Source organism: Cyanistes caeruleus, chromosome 19 (genome assembly GCF_971803275.1).
Source record: "Cyanistes caeruleus chromosome 19, bCyaCae1.hap1.1, whole genome shotgun sequence".
NCBI lineage: Eukaryota > Metazoa > Chordata > Aves > Passeriformes > Paridae > Cyanistes > Cyanistes caeruleus.
This window is the reverse complement of record NC_141719.1, coordinates 7,311,224-7,325,930: the sequence shown is the minus strand read 5'-3', so window position 1 is coordinate 7,325,930 and position 14,707 is coordinate 7,311,224. Positions and strand designations below refer to the sequence as shown.

General features: G+C 39.5%; 1 protein-coding gene across 5 annotated transcripts in view; it reads right to left on the bottom strand.

Moving 5' to 3' along the window:
- Positions 1–14,707, bottom strand: part of ANKFN1 (ankyrin repeat and fibronectin type III domain containing 1) — a 125,257-nt gene that overhangs the window by 55,212 nt on the left and 55,338 nt on the right. For 3 of the 5 annotated variants that reach the window (XM_086857184.1, XM_086857185.1, XM_086857183.1), the window contains 3 exons: positions 13,915–14,049; positions 9,143–9,344; positions 1,822–2,032 (listed from right to left, as the gene is read on the bottom strand). In XM_086857184.1, the coding sequence (XP_086713310.1) occupies positions 1,822–2,032; positions 9,143–9,328 (397 nt within the window). In that variant the 5' untranslated portion in view covers positions 9,329–9,344; positions 13,915–14,049. Of the gene's footprint in view, positions 1–1,821; positions 2,033–9,142; positions 9,345–13,914; positions 14,050–14,200; positions 14,293–14,707 lie in introns of those variants that run through there. The other 2 variants (XM_086857186.1, XM_023938731.2) reach the window with 1 other exon arrangement.

Here is a 14,707-nt window from a genome sequence, read left to right as displayed (position 1 = left end):
CCAGCTGGGTGCTGGACCATGTTCCTGCAGCCCTGAGATGATACAAACAGGATTTAACTTGAACAGGGTCAGTTGAGTATGGAAAGCAGAGCAGAAAGTCTGGAGAAAACAGAAAGTGACTGCCATCCACAAGTGACTCAGTTCCACAAGGGTGAAGCCACGCACAAAGATGCCGTGAACCTTTGTTTTGAGGGTTGAAAATAACTTTTTGCATTTTGCTCTCAGCCCCTGCAAATCCTTCAGGTAAGAAGCCCAAACAAAAAGATCATTTGCGTTTCACTGAGAATGCTTCATCCGTTATTTCAATCAGAAAAACTAAAAATCAAGATAAGTGAAGTGGAAATTTGGTGGGTATATTTTGAAATGGAAATGAAGTGGTTATATATTCATATTCTCTGTGTTCATAGGCATGTTTGCATTAATTACAGGAAATGAATACTAATTTATGATTGCCCCTGCTTGCCATCAGACTGCATTTATTTACAGATGAGGTCAATGAAAAATTAGTTTAGTCTTTTTTACTGCTGTTTAGAACACTCAAGACTGTGTTTTCCTCTAGATTTGTCATGGTTAATGAATGTTGCTTCAGCAGTCAATCATGTACTCTAAATGCTGTCACACTTTTTTTTAAAGCCTCAGTCATGAACCATGACAGAAAAATAAACAAATAAATATAAAACTAAAAAACTCTTTTCACTGAGCAGCTACACTATGCAAAAATCTCCAGGGAAGGTTAAAGGAGGCCAGAATAAATGATAATATAAGTGCTGTGGATATAGAAAAGCAATAAAGGTGTACCAACACTGAAGGTCTGGCAAAAAAACTCAACATGCACATGCACACACACTCTCCAGTGAAAAAACTGGCAATGTTAGTAGCCTCAAGGTGCAATTTCCTGGAGCACTGAGATTGACACGCCAGCACTAAATGTTGTTAATTTAACTAACTTCAAATTAATGGCAGACTCTGCAGTGGCTGAACCCCTCAAACACAGTCTCATTATAGCCTTGCTGGGAATGTCCTAAATATAGGCATTGACAGCTTAAAACAAATTCTCTTACATCGGGGTATTTTTAGACCCACGTAAGGCGTCAGAGTTTGTGTCATGGTATATGGTTGATTAATTGGGTTGGTAAGTCACTCTCCAACCCACAAACTGGGCATAAAAAGGCCCATGAAGGAATACAAAGAAGTTTTATAACTACAATATGTAGTTACAAGCAATATTGGTATTCCAGTAAAGTGAGAAGGTCTGTTTTGTGTTTAGATTTTCTCTGGTTCTGTAGAACTTTGAAATTCTCATTTAAGTGGGATTTTAGGCCATTTGAAGATCTGTAGTAAGGGGTCTGTGGGGAATGGAAGTGATAGATTTCCACACAACTGGCCTCCTGAAGGCAGCATAGCCAAAATCAAAAGGATAATCAAAATAAAGCAAAGTCTAGACAACCCATCATCCTTTCATTTTTGATGAAAAACTCTACATTTCAGACCAGGATCTTTGAATCCTTGAGGTTCTGTTGCCATATTTTTAAGGATTTTTTTCTCAAAATTGCTGTTAACCCAGCTGCCCCTGTGTTAATCACATTAGAAGCTCAACCTGATTCATTAGTTGGTGTATCTGAGACACAGAACAAAAAAGATCTACTGAGCACACATCCAATGAGCACATATTGCTGCAAACATCCTCCAGCACTCTTGTTATAATCATCCTTACAATAAAACCAGACAATTTTTGTGTGCCCTGTAATTGATTTTCCCTAGCAACAGCAGAATTGATCTCATACAAGCAAGTATCTAAGTCAATTTGTGTTCTTTACTTACAGTGTGGGCTTTCCTTTGCCCCAACGTGTAGAAGGGTCCTGGCAATGGGGATGTTGTTTGTCAAAATGGCAATATCCAAAGGAGTGAGTCCCTCGCTGTTTGGTGTGTTCAGGTCCAGTTCCTCCAGGGTGTATTGATAAAGAAGAATCTGAACAGCATCCAGGTCCTGCTGCTCTACGGCCTCAAACATAGCTTCATTGCACTGAAAATTCTGTGTGTCAATAAAGACAGAAATTTAGTAAAACTTTTCATATATTAGTGCTTTAAAAATAGAGAAAATCTGTGTTTTGTGAGATCACTTCTCAAAATAAAATATTGCTCCTTCAGCCCCAAGTTAGGCTCAGCTTGAAGCATGGCAAATGTTTGCAGCAGAATTGAGCTTGGTCTACCCCTGAAGTGCTTGAAATTGCTTCAGGTATGTGGGAAGATTCAAGTGAGATTTAAACCATATGGAACAAACACATCCTTCTTCAGACATCTGCCCTGTAATCAAACTGTATCAGCAACATTTTGTTTGCAGTGTGAAGCTGGATGATACACTACAGTTTTGGCAGAGCCTTGGACTACTGAGTTTTTCAAACTCAAACTTTCAAGAAAACTACAATCAGGTGATGAAAATCCAAATTAAACAAGCAATTTTGCAGAAATCCCCTCCCAGTTCCTGTGTGAGCCAGCATGTTCATTCTACCACCTCAGTTATTTCTAGGTGCCTGTGTTATTGCATTTAAGTTGTAACTAGAAATAACTTTGAAATTTATAGTCCTTAAAAACAGAAGTAGAAATGTGTCTGAAAAATTGGACTGCCCAGTGCATGTCTGAGCAGCAGCAATCAAACCCAGGAACTTTCATGGCACCAAGTCTGAGGCAGGGAGAACCACTGAACCTTTTCCTTACCAATGTCAAGGAGATAAAAGAATGGCACAACACAAAGGCCCCTGTTGTTTCTTAATTGAGCTGGGGAGAAGCAGGTGCAGGAGAGCAGCAGGGCCTGCAGGTTTCTTTTATGAGAACATCCTTCTGGAGCCTGCAGTAACTCCAAGTTATTTGCCAAGATTCTTTAAATTCTCTCCCAGTGTCCCATTGCCATAATTACCTGATAGGGTTTTTCCCCTCTTTGGAATGAATTAGCAGGAGCAGGAGGCCCAGCAAGGCAAGGAGGGCTCAGAGCACAGATTTGGATATGCAGTATAAACCAGCTCCCTGTGTCCCAAAACCACAGGGAGGGAGCACTGAGAAAATTCTCATCACAGAATGCACTCTTTATTCTATGAAATAAATATTGAATTGAAACCATTTTCCACTGTGATTGGAAGTCACTTCAACCACTCTAAAACTTCATTTTCTTTTTTAAATTGATATAGTTTTATTGGGCATATCTGTGTCCAAGTTTGGTCTCGGTGAAACAACACTGACCTGCTGGAACATCTTTTTTCTCCTCATAAAACACATGGACTAGGTTTCCAAGCATCCCTGGAAACTGCAGTCCCCAGCTCCACCTTGGAATCTGATCAGTTCTCCATGGGCTTTTCTTAAATGTGCATGACTTAAAAAGTGTCTTCAGAATTTTTCAGGCCTGACAGGGATCTTCTGGTCTACTCCTTGCATGTGAAATATTGGTACCACACTAAGAAATTACAAAGGTGATGCTACCTTAAACTTTTGGTACAGACCCCATCTGTGCTGAATATTGGGGATCAGCAGAACAGGAAGACAAATGTACATAAGATGCCCTTTACCCCAAACTGCCAATATAAAGAAATGGGATACTTAAGATAATAATCTAAGGATGAGATGAGCTGTGCAGCAATAAAGCAAAGTTGGGACAGTAGTTCTGACTTGGGAATTAACCCTGGAGACACTGAAGTACAGAACAGTTCATGTTAGAGAAATATTTTTTTCTGTAGTTTTATTTTTTTTCTGTAGGTTTCCATGCAGAATAAAAGATATGAGTTAATCATCAGTGCTAATGATGGGGCTCTGTCACATTCTTGGGTTTAGACTTTTCTCCAGATGGTGAGATTCAGGTTTAATTTTATAATCAAATACTTTGACCACACTCCAGGGTTGGTACAAGATAAAAATCTCAGAAAAAACGATAGTTGAATGGCAAGCAGCTCTATTTGTCATTATTTATCAACCCCTCTGTTCAAGATAAAAATTGTTTGTAAGAACATACACTGTCATTAGTGAGAGCACATGTCCAGAAAACTTTAGAAGACAGCATATATTTCCCTTATTATATGATAAAACTTCAAAAACGTTGGAAAATTTTACTGCAATGCAGGAATATTTCTTATCATTCCTGTAGCCCCACATATCTCCTGTCTTGCTTATGTAAAACATTTATAATCTTGATATCAGAGACCTTACTCTTATTCTGGTGTTTTTCCTGAAGGGATGAAGTGCTCTTGCTAGAAATTAAAAGCATTTTAAGTAATTATAATTACAAAATAATTTAATTATTGGTATGATTCTGATAATTCTGTATGTCTTCAGCTCCACTCAACAGTGATATTGATTTAACAGCTGTATATCACTGTATTGTAACTCAAAATTAACATACAGAGAGCGCTGATGTTTGAACTACAGAGGAAAAAGAAAGCTGTGCTCTTCAATCTATGTAACTTCATTATTAAGATGAAGAATTGTGAAGTGATGGGTTTCTTTTTCATAGAAATTATTAGAAATGTAAAATCAGAAAACCACAGAAAGGTTTGGGCTGGAAGGAACAGCCTGCCACAAGAACACCTTCCACTAGAAATACCTTCTCCAATTCTTCTGTATCAGCATTCTAAACAGCATTCATTTCATCACTCTTAACATCCATTTCAAGTTCTTTTTCTACTGTTACTGGAACTTTCTCTACAGTATTCTTTATAGGATACAGGATAATTATGCTTCAGAATCTTCTACATTTTGATCCAATCAGAAAACAAGCTACTCTTGTAACTGATCACAGCTATGAAAATTACTTATTTAGCAGTGAATTAATCAAGAGCATGTTACAAAGGGAATTGTTTGAAGGAAATGGAATGACTGCATTAGTCTGCATTTCTTTTAGTTAAGTTTATTTTTGGAAACAGTCTGGGAGCAGAACAAAAAGGTAAAGCTGATGATATCACTGGGTGAAAGGCTGTGGTGCTCACTCAGGACAGGAATTAGTTATTTCTCTCTTCACATTTTCCCTTCTGTGGCACTGGGTACACATATGGTTTTCCCTTTTTAAAAAACCAGAATAAGTAATTATCTTTTAATTGGCTTTACATATGTGCACAAAAGTTAAATGAGTTAGCATTTGTAGAGTGCTACCCTAAGTGCTCAGTATCATTATTTAGCTTTAATTCCAATTCTGTGACAAACTCAGGAAATCTTGGACTACATCTCCTAAGTTTCTTCCATTATAGAAACAAAAAATTCACTATTACATGATAGTAAAAGAGAGATGGCTAACTTCACTATTATAGCTGAAAGTAACCCAAATTATGGCTGACAAAAGCATTTGGTCCTTTTAAAATATATATATAGACACACACACCCCCCTAAAACTAAAAAGAGATTTTACCTACCTGTCAGATTGCTGTAGAATTATTTTAAAAACTTTGATTTAAACTGTGTTTTTTTGATTCAGTTATCATGATTTAGACCTGTCAGTGTGCCTTTGAAAATGCATCTTTGGACTTCTGCTTTCCAAATTAAATACCTGAAGTATTTGTGAAATTTTGGCCCTAAGTAAGTTGTTGAGCAGAATCTAAGCACATGTTTAAGTTAATTTGTCATAAACGCTCTTGCCAGCTGATCTGTTGGCAAGAAAGTTTCACCAAAACGGGAAAAAATAAAAGCAAATTTCTATTTCTTTATTTCATTAGAAAACTGATTGAAAAAGCTGCACTGATTTAAATGAGAAACAGAGCGTGAATATCATAAGTTACTTCATCCAATCCAAACAATTGCAAGACCAAATTGCAAATATCAGGTTTTCCAAATGAGCAATTCAGACACAAGCAATAGACTGAAATCCATCAGCAAGTCCTGTGACTTCAAAGAGTGTAAAATCACGGGAGCTGTGATGTGGCCTTTCTAGCTGGTCATGTGTGCATCCCTCATCCACAGCAGAGCACATCAAACTGTGCTAGACACTCAGAAATCATCCTGGAGAGGCAGCAAAATATCTATTACCTATCTAATGTCTATCATCAGCCATGCTGGTGAACTGCCCCATTTGGAGGTCTGCATCCACCCCAGCTCTCCTAGTCCAGAAAAAAATTCTACACAACTTTTCCCCAACTATTTGCTTTCACACAGAAAACAGAAATATACTTGAAAATTGTACAGTTTGCTGCAAAAAGCTTATCACATTCCATGTAAAAGACTCTCAAGTATTGCAGCATTTGTCAGACATCTGCAGTCCAGGGATCAGAAATCCAAACAGGTATAAAGAGTAATATCTTTAGACCCCAGTGCTCTATTTTAGTCCAGCTGGTATTGTCACAAATACCAACACAAGCCATCATTTACCTTTATTAGATAACTTCTGCTCTGAAAGGACAAAAGAAATTAAATCCAAAGAAAAACTGAATCCCATTTAAAAGTGATTGGGTGAAGTTTAGGAGAAGTTTTTGCATTGCTTTTTCCTTGACTCAGTCCTGCAGCCTCTAATCATTAGCTGGACAGCTGTGCTACGTGATTAATTTATTTAGGTGTTACTGTGATGCACAAATGTATATACTGAAAAGAACTACAGTATTGCTTTGCAGTAAGTAATAACCATGTTCCAGTAAGTGATTCAGTGCCAGAGTATTTAGAAATGCAATCTTATGCAGCTTAATTAAAATGAAGTGCCCCTTTCAAGCTATTTGCTCTAAGTTTGACTGAAAAAGTCCACTATGTACTACTGGAGTTGGAAAAAGTGGTAAAGTAGTTTCTGCAAAGACTTGTTTTGATAAACATGAGTTCAAGAATAAAGCTATTTTAGGACATTGCTATGTCTGCAGCAAGACAACAATTTACTGAATGGAAAGTGTTGCACAGCAAGAGAGAGTGGAAAGAAAACTCTTCACTAGCCAAAGCTGAAAGAAAACAAATTCTAACAAATGTTGTTCACTTGTCTGGAGACATGATTTTACTCCTTGACTTAGCTCAGTGGCACAGAAACTCAATGATTAGAAAATACATGAGCTAGCAACCTGACCTGGAATGTTTCCACCCCTTCACTGATGGTTTTCTTGCTGTTTACTTCTAGGGAAAACTGGGAAAACAACAAGCAGAATGGATAGAATGGGATCCAAATCCTCTAGAGTTCAGTGGGAGTCTGTTCAGTGCCTGTGGTGGACACCAGCTCAGACCCCAGACTGGTGACACCTGCAGGTTCCTGTGCTGGGTGCTCCCAGTGACAAAAGCTGTGACACTCCCATGACAATGTAGTGGACTGGGGGGACAAAGTTAGCACAGGTATGTCTGTGTCCCATTTAATCCCCATCCACACAAAATCAAAGTCTCCTGTTGGTGATGTCTGATGGAATGAGCACTCCCACTGCTGACAGAGTGAAAAGGGACAGATCTGAGGTTGTAAATTATTACCTCAGGTTTAGCAGAGGACTCAGCCCCCAGCAGCAGTGCCCTGCTCCTCAATCCTTTGGCTCAGCTCACTGGCAATTTCTCTTATTAGTGAAGTATGACAGAAGAGCCCATGTTTGAAGAAATGTGTAATCTGAAGGGTGTATTTAGATAAACACTGCTCAGAAGATATGCTCACAGACTGGCATTCATTCAGCCTACATGTCAGTCTGCTCTGGCATGTTCCCAGTGCTGGTTTATTCTCCTCCTTCACTCCCTCAGTCACACATGAGCTTGTAGTTAAAAAAAAAAAAAAAGGACAAGATAAGACAGTGGCTAAAAAAATTAATCTAAAAATTCATCATTTACCCACTGTTTGAGACCTCAGTTCAAATCACCCCTACAAACTGAAAAGCATTTGGAAACCCCCAGCCTCAAAAGTAGAGCTGTTAGCTAACATGAAAAGGCTGTTCTCCAGCTCACAAGCCTTGTCTGAATTTCAGGCTTCTCTTATGAACCAAGGATCTATTGGCTCTGGAAGAGGTGAGAGGGAACAGCTATGATGATCCTCTGCTTCCTTCAGGTCATGGTCTTTCATCATAGGAGAGAGACAACAGTCTCCATGGGTCATGCAAGGGTCCTCTGTCTTCAGGAAAGGATGATCCTAGGTGACAGCATCAGCTAATTGAATTAAAAATAATTTCCAATTCTTGCACTGTTATATCTCTTACATAATGTGTGAGTGTTAAAGGAGTCTAGAGTGTCCTTTTCCCTTCTGACAAAATGTAATTAATATTTTTGTTGTCTGGCACAGTCAGACTCTGAGTTTAGTTCTGCATTGCACTAACCATCTGATTGAGTGCAGCAGAGTGCTGCTTCCAAGGGGCATCTCCTGGTGCATTCACAGACTCCATCATCAGTCTTTGCTCTGCAAAAGTGGAGACAAACTCAGTAATTGAGAGGAGACATTTAAGAGTATGTCCTTCCTGCTTAGGAAAAAGTGGAATTTATTTTGTTTTGGCAATATCAGCAAGCAGGTTCATCTTCCTCCAGCAAATAGAAAATATTCTGCTGTACACTGAATTTACATTGGGCTGTTATTTCAGGGACAAAGTCCATTCCCCAAGATGTGTGCACTGGGGGTTGTGTAACCTCAGCAGCACTGGCAGCAGCAGGAGCCCTTGTGAGGGTAAATTCCAGCAGGTGTTTCTAAATTTTACTGTGCTGGTACCAGAGTGCTTGGATGGGATTTGGTTGGGTATCCACGCCAGACTCCACATGTGATCTCTTTATTCCACAGTCTTATGTACTGACCATCACCACAGCCTTGCATTTATCTGCCATGCCTGAAAGTTCCATTTGCTCTGACATTTGGAAAAATGGGAACTTCTATTAAAGCCATCCTCACTTTCCTCAAAATACTTTATTCTTTTCTTGTAGAGAAATACTCGCATATATAGATTTAATTCACATTTTGTCATGTAAGTGCCAAGCTACAACCTCACTCCTAAAATAAGCATATTTACTCCTAAAATAATAGATGTAAAATGTAAGCATTTCACACTTGAAGTAGGTGTCTTTACCCCTCAGGAAGGCCAGACTCTGTTTTGACAAAGGCCAAGGCTGGGAAGAGCACACCTGCCAGGGAACAAAGCGGGATGATGAGCGCTGCACATGAATGAATGATGAAAAGGCAGCTGATGAAGGAGATGAGCAGGAGGGTGAATTGGAGGGTGAGCTGGCAGCGTGGTGGGGCTCAGGCCCTTACCATGGAGGCCTTGCGGAGGCTGAGGCGGTCGGAGCGGGCTCGGAAATAAGCTTCATCGAAGGACGTGTGGCTGCCCTTCAGCTTCTCCGACAGGTTCCTGTACAGCCGCTTGGCAGCGTTGGGGGACGACGGCATGCTGGCCTTTTTGCTCTGCAGGAGGCTCAGGTTGTGCATTTGCTGGGTCATTCTCAGCCAGGGTTTTCTGGAAGGAAAACAGCAGCCATTTAGTGGGGTTTTGCTACACCAGCGTCGCTGATCAGAAGTGTGTGGCTGGAACGCACGGTGCGGCTGAAATCACTTTCACACACAGTTTCTGGACACACAGAGGCATGGTTGGGACTGTCTTAATGGCAAATTGCTCTTTATGGAATTAGACCCATAGATATCTATGGAGACAGAGAATTAAAAATGTAAAAATAAAGCAGACCACCTCAGAATTATTTACTAATTTGTATAAGGAGAAAGGGTTTCAATAAATGAGGGAAACAATGTATTTTTCAGAGTTCTGGCAGTACAGGAGTCAGAAAAAATGACACCCAAAAGTAAATGTTGCTGTGGACAGTTTCAAGCCTCATGTAGTGGGCAGGCACTGGCTGTGTGTACATGTTGTATTACTTTACCCTACTCTGTGTTTGTCCTGTCCATTTAGAGTACAAACCCTTCCAAGACGGACTGCTGCCTCTCTCTGATTGCCCCACCTAACTGGATTTCCATATTATCTCATAATTAAACAATGCTTTCTGTGCTCTATCATTACAGTAATTTTTCGGTATTAAGAAAAATTGAATTAATATTTAATTCTGGAAATATGTTATGTGAAAATAATTTTGCCTTTCCAAAGGAAAACTAAGAACCAGATTTGACCCAACTGCAGGCATAGGAAACTGTTCCTATGGATTTCTAAGTGAAAAGGTGATAAAAGTGCATAATTTCTTCCCATTTTCCTTTTCCCCTGACAAGAGTGTGCACACATCTGTAAGGCAGGATGCCTCTCTTGGAGAATTCACAGTTGTAACAGTAAACCTGGCTACCCTTTCAGACTATCTTTTCTGGAAATAATTTTTTTTTTTTTTTTGGTACTATGATAGAAATTCTTTGTTGTTCTCATGGTCTCAGCCTTCTTCTGAGCAAACTGGATGGCAGGACCAGACTTTAATGACTATTTCCAGTAAAAGCATTCTTTACTGAACACTCACCCTGCTGTTGAGGCTGGTTTTGGCAGGTATTTGTCCTTAAGATTAAAGATACCACCCAGGTCTCTTAAGCTTTCTATATCTTCCATTCTCACAGTACACTGTGGTGAGCAGACACCCTGAGCACAAAAATATCTTATTACAAATAATTTCACATGTTCTCCATGCTCCAGGGGAATTGAAGAGACACCAGGTCTCTGAAGGAAGAGTCAACACAATTGTCATATGGGATGAAAAGACTTTGTTACATTTGAACAACAGTTTTGAGTTCTGTGCAATCACAAGGGAATTGAAGTAAATGTGCAAGTGTGGAGATGATCAGAAGATCTCTGGGATTCAGGAGGAAGCAATACTGCAAGGATTTTTGACTGATTTTCTCTGAGTTTATGGAGTAAACTGATTATCCACCTCCCACTTTTCTATGTTATTAGTACTTTAAAGAAACTCAGCAAATTTCCAAATCTAATAATAATTTATTTCTCAGTTATTTAGAGAAACACTTCCAATTTCTGTTAGTACACAGTGCTACAGATTGTCCCACATAAATGTCTCCCTTTCCTTCTGTTTTCAAGAACTTTCTTTTCATCAATTAAATATGGGTCAAAACACAGACCCAAAGAGTGAATGGTCAGGGGGGGCCATAAGTATGTTTGTAAAGGAAGTTTCAATTTCCCAAAATAATTTGATTACAAGAATACAAGTTTGGAATACCAAACACCACACAGTTAATAGTGAACTCAGGACAGAAGGAGTAGCTGCATTTGCCACACAAACCTATCCACCCTCAAGATGAGGACGAAGAAGAGTAGACCCAACCAATTCTCAATTCAAAGGCAGGTCAGCCTGCTGCACTGTGTCTGCTTTGGTTGTGTTGTTTTATTTGAAAAGCAACAGGCTCAGCACATCTGAGTGGCACAGGAGAGGTTACAGGGCTCACAAAGCCAATATGGGAATTCACTGAGGGGCTGTGTAGGTATTTAGTTAGTATGCATTAAAAAAATTAGGAACATCTACTTAATAGGACTTTTCCTACCTATTGTGGTATTATTTAAACAAAACAAGAATTCCTGGTATAAAACCTAACATGGCTTATGCCTCTATCCATGTTCTCTAGGCTGATAACATTCTCTCTCTGTCTCACCAGACCAAACTACTTTAATACCCTCAAGGATTTAAATAATTACCAACAAATTGAATTTTGCCATCCTTACTCCAAAAAAGCCCTATTTCTTCTCTGGTGTTCACTAATGCAGGAACTGTGTTTGTCTCCATCTCCTTAAACTCAGCTGCCCAGATGTTTTTCACAGAATCTCTTGAAAGTCATCAAGTTAAAGCTTTCCTTGAGAAAGGAGAAGTTGTTTCCAGAATCTCAAATTTCTACAGAGAACAGCTTGACTGCAGCTTTTTTGTTTATGAGAAAATTCTAACCTGAGCAAATAAAGGAGAAGCACCTGCCAGTTTTCCAGGGAATCAGAGTCTTTGGGAGAGGTGTTCTAGTGACACCTCTCCAATATGCATTCAAAACTCAGACAGTTGGCAGGGCTGTTTTCTCTGTTTCAATACATCCACTGCAGTCTCTGTTCCAGCATTCCAGAGTGCAGGTGTAGGCTTTAAACCAAAGCAACTTTAGGCATCACTGGGGTGCTAAACTGTGTCACCAACCCAGAAAAGTCTCAGAGCAATTAACCACCAATCTGTTTCCTATGGCATGGGTTAGTGTTCTCAGGGACTGTGATTAAACAGAATTTGACTCCAGATATTACAGTTCCTTGGGGTTGCTGGAGTCCTTCCCACCTTGATCTGGTCAATGAACCAGGGTTTATCCACTGAGAAGAAAACAGCAGTGTGTCAGTAACCACCTAAACCACCACTTTGGAGGGCAGTAACTTCAGCATGCCCTTGCACTCATGGAAGTTTTGTCAGTAAAGAGCCAGAGCAGATCCCAAACCTGACACTGATGGAGGAAGAGAACAGAATCTTTTATAATCTCATGAATGTTTCTGTGAAGTCAAGAGCAGGTGAATCTATAGAGAAGCTAAGTAAACATTCTTGATATTGCAGCTATTCAACAATAAAACAGATGGCATCTTTGCTATCTACACAGAATTGGTGAATCACAAATGACTTGGAACATAGATATGTTCCCTGTATACTCACCATCAGCATCCCAAACAAGTGCAGGGAATAAATGTGGAACAATAAAGCAATAGCTGGAATGATGTGATGCAAATGAGCTGCATTTTTTCACCAGTGTACTCAAACAGTGAAGTGCAAAATGCTGCTGCAGATTATCATACTTACATCCTTCCTAGTCAGGTACAAGGTATGAAATGAAGAAAAAAACACAAGTTGCATATTCTGGAAAACTTTCTGGAAGTGGGACCTTATTAGGCTTTAGAAATAACTTATAGTAGAGCAATGGGAATGAAAGTGGGCAAAAATCATGAGTGAAAGGCATAGTAAGAAATAAGGACAGAAGAGCTCCATTCACATGATCCTGTGATAGAAAACACAGGGGTTTTGGATGCTGGATTTTTTTACAGAAATAAACTATTTCATGACAGCAGTTTTAGACTCCTTTAAAAAGTTATTAATTTGATTTCTTTTACAATCATATCCTTGCCTCAACGATCAGGTGAAGACCTGAAATATGCATTGTCTTGATTGAAACAACAAATCCCCCAGCTGAAATGCTCTTAACCTGAAGATGTGTCATTGTCAGAGCTAGAGTTGTTGCAGCACATGGAACACTAATAATTTAGAAAAAGGAGATGTGCAGAACAGCCCCATTTCAGATTTTCAGCTGTGGAAGCCTCTGCACAAAGCTGATGTGGGTCAGGATGACAATAAGGACACCTCCATAGGGTTTGGAGTAGCCCTGTGTGATCCACCTTTCATCCCTACAGCAAGGTGAGCACTACAACATGCAGCACAGCACCAGGTTTTGCTGAGAAAGGCAGGACTAGAGAAAATAACAGCAGCAGCTCCCCTTACAAACAGTCATAATTAACAGCAGTTTGCATTTCCAAGAATAAAAGAGCACAAAAGTCTCACAGCAGATCTCTGGGGAAGCAATTACTGCCCTGCACTGGAAGTACCCATCAAACCAGTCTGTGTGACTGTCACTGTGCTATGCATGAACCAAACCAGGGACCAAGGTCTCCCAAAACACATTTCATGCTGCATATCCTGCAGCTTCATCTTTGTGATGGATTTCTACTTGCACCTAAGCACTGAAGTAACCATTTTATTACCCATTACCAGGGTCCTTTAAAAGCCAAATTCAAATACAAATGAATATAAAATAGTTACCTTTATAAAAGCTTTGGGGTTTTTTTTCCTTTTCAATTGTTATATATTGACCTAATGTCCCTTAAAACATATGGCAGAGAAAGAAAATGAAATACCTAAATTATATGTCACTCTCTGTTGTCTGTGGCACATATATGCTACACTCTATAGACAGCTAGGAAAACACAACAGCTGAGAAACCACCCAACACTGTATGTTTATGAATCAATCATACTTGAAATGAATAATTGAATGAATATGTGCATTAAAGAGTTAAATATAACTTACCAGCTTAGGCTATCCAAGGCAAAACGTAAACAAGTTGCTGGTAATTGTCCACTCTCTTCCTTCAATGAATCACATTAGCTTTGCTGTCTCTTCTGGCTCAGCCTCTGGGCAGAATGAGTAAATCTCTTCTTTACACTGCATGAATGATCAGATATGAAAAAGCCCATTACTAGTAATTACTGAAGTCCAAGATTGCTGCTTAACACCTCAGAGCAGAGCAGTATTTAAGGCAAGCAGTGCTGTATCACAGGTAGAATATTTGGTGCCTTAACTCTGTCCCAGTTACCTGTGCAGATGTAGGAGTGAGTAATATGTGAAGCCTCCATGTGAGAGATGCCATGACTTCTGTGTGCTTTTAGCTTCTTATAGCCTTTAAAACTGATCAGCAGCACAGCATGCAAGTAGAAAAAATAATTACTGCCAGAGTAAACAAAACTGTGATTGTAATTAATTTGCCATGAAGTATGAGCAAAAAGACATTAATTCTGCCAGCCTCAAGCAGTTGGTTTTACGCTAAAACAGTGAGAGGAAGGGGGGGAAATCACAATGCAGTAGTGCTTGTTGCATGTGATGTATTGTTTCTTCTTTCTCTGAGCAAGCTACCACTACAGATGTCTGCAATCACAGCAACAACAGCAGCAGCCATAGCCAGAGCTGTGGGACATCTGCAACATCACTGGGAAGCTCCCAGCCTGAACAGGTTACACCTCAAAAAGATTATTAAATGGATAACAGAAGCACACTCTACGGATGTTTCAGCTAAAGCAGATTGTGTAGTGTCTGCATTAAGAGC